The sequence below is a fragment of the Brassica oleracea genome, chromosome C2 (assembly GCF_000695525.1).
Source record: "Brassica oleracea var. oleracea cultivar TO1000 chromosome C2, BOL, whole genome shotgun sequence".
NCBI classification, from domain to species: Eukaryota; Viridiplantae; Streptophyta; class Magnoliopsida; order Brassicales; family Brassicaceae; genus Brassica; species Brassica oleracea.
In genome coordinates, this window is record NC_027749.1 from 12,815,604 (window position 1) to 12,819,734 (window position 4,131).

Sequence of the window (4,131 nt, forward strand, 5' to 3'; positions counted from 1 at the left end):
TTCTTCTTTTCTCTGAGTGAGAGAGAGAGTTCTTAGCTAGTTCATCAGTTTGAACCGGTTTGTTGATTTGGTGGTCAGCCATTCATCTTTGTGTGTCGTTTGATGGTTAGCCAACACACTACATTCGTTCTTGGGTGGTTAGTCTTAGATCGTGGGTATATCAAGAGCCATTCCGCATCTCTTGACGATTCTTTCAATCCATCTCAGTTCCAGAAGTGCCGCCTGCCTTCTCGGGTCATATCCAACACCCAGCTAAAGTGATCTTCCTATTTTAGGGTTCTTCACGAGTGGTATCAGAACTTGGTATGCCATCTCGGTTCTGATCCGAGAGGCGTCATGAAACCTATCGTGGTGCGCAACGGGGACATTACGCTCTGTGAATAGAGATGATTTGTAACATCCCGATTTCTTGTATATGTCACCAAAATACCAAAGCTTTGTATACCATCATTTTCTTGTTGTATTTGCATGGCTAACATAATGAGGAATATGATGATAGGATGACGAAAAGGAAATAACTGTCCTGGTAAACAATGAAATGACAAAGCTATACGAATGGAAACTTAATAGTATGCTTGTAAGTTAAAAAAAAGAAAGGTATGCTTATGACACTCTTTGATATCAGTATTGTAATAAAGCTCATATTCTATATATGTTCGTGTAAGATAACAAACTAAAGAAGTGTTTTTCCTTATGTGTTGTATTATCTTTTTATAGTTAGCAGATTTTCGTTTTTGCATATCTAAAGGTTCTAGGCCGGGAAGATCGTAGGGTGAAGTCCAAACCATTTTAAATTAATATATTTAATTTAGAGTTACGTGATATCTTTTCTTTCTCTTGCATAAACCGACGGCAAAAGCGGATATAGATATAATTGTTTCGAGGTTTTGAGACCTCTAAATCCCATTTGTCAATTTATATGAAGGCATTTCGTTTGGTGTTTCAATCTTGTTAGAGCGTGTTTGTGTGGGTTCTAACTTTTGTTGTAATATTTTACATTACTAGCTGACTTAAGATAGATAACAAATCCGTTTTCAGTGATGTATTTGTAATTATGCAACTATAATGTGACCAAGACACATTCAAAAGAGTTGTAGATAATTTTTAAAAAATAATCATTGCTAAAATTTCAATTATTGAGAAACGCTACATAGAGGGCTCTCCTAATATTTGAGTTCACACATGAAAAACTTAGACATTGAAGCTAATATACTAGTCTAAAACTGTAGATGAACAATCATTGTTGCTTTCAGTTGTGTGCAGGGGAGTTAGGGATGATGGGCGAACAATTGTCCTTGAGGAGAGGAGGGAAGAAAGGATTCAAAGGAAACATATGAGGCCAACAGTTTGCATCTAAAGTTGAAAACAACTTGCAGCATGCCGCTTCAACGTTTTCAAATTTTCCAGAAAAAAATGAGTTGGAGATTGCCAGGACACATCCTTGGACGGTAAAGAGAGACGACCAACATTTGACCAGATCAATAGGTACTAAGCCAGGTGGAAAAAGTCCTGGAATCGCCTGCGGATTTTGCATTTGAGCTACTCCACGAGTGACAAAGATGGCAGCACACACTGAAATAATTAAGTAGACTGAGACAACAGCTTTGCTTCCCATCTTCTTGGTTAATCTTTTTTTTCCCTTGTCCTTTTTATTTCGTTTATGCTTAAAAGCTGGGATGGATTTTGAAATGCACAGATACTAAGAATATATAGGGTGATGATACCAGATTTTATCATATATATTAATGAGAACGGTATCAGTTTTATAATTTCTTTCAAAATGAAACTCATGTTTAGGTTTAATGTATTTTGAGTTACACTTTATTTCATGAAGTTGAGTTGACCAATAACACTATAGTATGTTCATATTTACGTTATCAAACAGAAGATTGAAAGTTTCTTTTGACCCCCACTATTTTCTATTGTTTTTTATATTTGTTTTAACATCAGTGAATGTGTCTCAGCCTTAAGATGATTAACCTAAACTATATCATATTAGGAAAACCGCATGTAAAATAGCAGCCGCTTTCTAATTTTCTTAAGGTGAGTAAATTTTTGTTTGAAGGACATCAGGACAAGTAGGTTGTAATGAGTAGGTATTGAGAATCTATATAAGTAAGGTCATAATGTTGTATGCAAGTTAAGCAGATGTTGATGGATGCTGTAAGGGCACTAAAGAATTTGGTTATAAATAAATAGAGTACCAAAGCTTTGTTGCCATCATTTTTTTGTTGTATTTGCATGGCTAATCTAATGAAGAATATGAGGATAGGACAAGAAAAAGGAAGTAACTGTCCTGGGAATAAAAAGAAATAACAAAGCTATACAAATGGGAACTTAATATTATGTTTGTGAGTTCTATAAAAAAATTATTTATCCTTTTCCCAATCTTTCATATCAGTATTGTAATAAAACTCATTGTTTATATATGTACCTTTAAGATAACAAACTAAAGTTGTCTTTTTCTCCTTATGTTTGATTTTATCATTTTGAATATCTAAAGGTTTTATGACCAGAAATCTTAGGGTGAAATTGAAACCATTTAAAATTAACAGCTTTAATTTAGAGTTATGTGTTATCTTTTTTGCCCTTGCATAAACTGACGAGAAAGGCCGATTAAGACATATTTTTTTACGTTGTGATTCTTGTAAATCCTTTTTGCGTCAATTTATCTGAACGCACTTTGTTTGATGTTTCAATCTTTGTTCGAGTCGTGTTTTGTGAGTTTTAATTTCCGATATATTATTTTACATGGTTAGCCAACTTAAGATAGATAACAAAACCCATTTTCAGTGATGTATTTGTAGTTATATAACTATAATGTGACCAAGACACATTGACAAGAGTTGTAGATATTGCTAAAATTTCACTTTATTGAGGAAAAGGTAAATATAGGGCTCTGCTAATAATTGAGTTCACACATGAAAAACTTAGACATTGAAGCTAATATACTAGTCTAAAACTGTAGATGAACAATCATTGTTCCTTTCAGTTGTGTGCAGGGGAGTTAGGGATGATACGCGCACAATTGTCCTTGAGGAGAGGAGGGAAGAAAGGATTCAAAGGAAACATATATCTAAAGTTGAAAACGCAGCATGCCGCTTCAACGTTTTCAAATTTTCCAGAAAAAAATGAGTTGGAGATTGCCAAGACACATCCTTGGACGGTAAAGAGAGACGACCAACATTTGACGAGATCAATAGGTACAAAGCCAGGTGGAAAAAGTCCTGGAATCGCCTGCGGATTTTGCATTTGAGCTACTCCACGAGTGACAACAGTTGTTAGAGTGCTGTCAGATTTTAAGGATTTGAGGCCAGAAGGAGTGAAGAGGAAGGCATTTGTTGAACAGCTTAAGGCTGATCTTGGTTCTTATCACGGCTATAATGAGTTTCTTATTGGAACGCTGACTTCACTTTTTATGTACACTCTTTTGGTTCTCTTTGGGGTAGTGTGAGCTAATTTTGTTACTCACATATGTTGAATTGGTATATTGTTGCAGACGTTTCCTCCTGTTGAATTCATGGAACTTCACTTAGTTTTAGAATTTCTTTCAAAATGAATGATTTAACCTTTAAAACCTTTTTCTTTTGATGATATTAAAAAAGCTTTGGTAGTCCATGTGAATTCGTTGGTCTGTTGCCTTGGTTTGATCCTCCTAGACATGACGGACCCCCACTATTTTCTATTTTTTTTATATTTGTTTTAACATCTGTAAATGTGTCTCAGCCTTAAGATGATTAACCTTAACTATATCATCTTAGGAAAACCGCATGTAAAATAGCAGCCGGTTTCTAATTTTCTTATGGTGAGTAAATTTTTGTTTGAGGGACATCAGGACAAGTAGGTTGTAATAAGTAGGTATTGAGAATCTATATAAGTAAGGTCGTAATGTTTTATGGAAGTTAAGCGGATGTTGATGCATGCTGTAATGGCACTGAAGAATTTGGTTAAAATTAAATTGAGTACCAAGGCTTTGTTGCCATAATTTTCTTGTTGTATTTGCATGGCTAATGTAGTGAAGAATATGATGATAGGACGAGAAAAAAGAAGTAACTGTCCTGGGAATAAAAAGAAATAACAAAGATAGACGAATGGGAACTTAATATTATGCTTGCGAGTTCTATAAAAAAA

The 4,131-nt window shown here is 34.7% G+C and overlaps 2 protein-coding genes across 2 annotated transcripts; both read right to left on the minus strand.

The window, feature by feature from the left end:
* Window positions 1–1,249: 1,249 nt before the first annotated feature.
* Window positions 1,250–1,615, minus strand: LOC106326625. Its single transcript, XM_013764551.1, has one exon. It carries the CDS (start codon window positions 1,613–1,615, stop codon window positions 1,250–1,252), a length of 366 nt encoding a protein of 121 aa, XP_013620005.1.
* A 1,373-nt stretch (window positions 1,616–2,988) lies between these two features.
* LOC106323486 lies at window positions 2,989–3,252 on the minus strand. Its single transcript, XM_013761599.1, has one exon. The coding sequence runs from the start codon at window positions 3,250–3,252 to the stop codon at window positions 2,989–2,991; it is 264 nt and encodes an 87-aa protein (XP_013617053.1).
* Between the last annotated feature and the right edge of the window lie 879 nt (window positions 3,253–4,131).

Excerpts from the sequence above, each read along its gene's own strand:
- LOC106323486 (XM_013761599.1), bottom strand. The coding sequence starts at position 3,252 with ATGCAAAATCCGCAGGCGATTCCAGGACTTTTTCCACCTGGCTTTGTA.
- LOC106326625 (XM_013764551.1), bottom strand. The coding sequence starts at position 1,615 with ATGGGAAGCAAAGCTGTTGTCTCAGTCTACTTAATTATTTCAGTGTGT.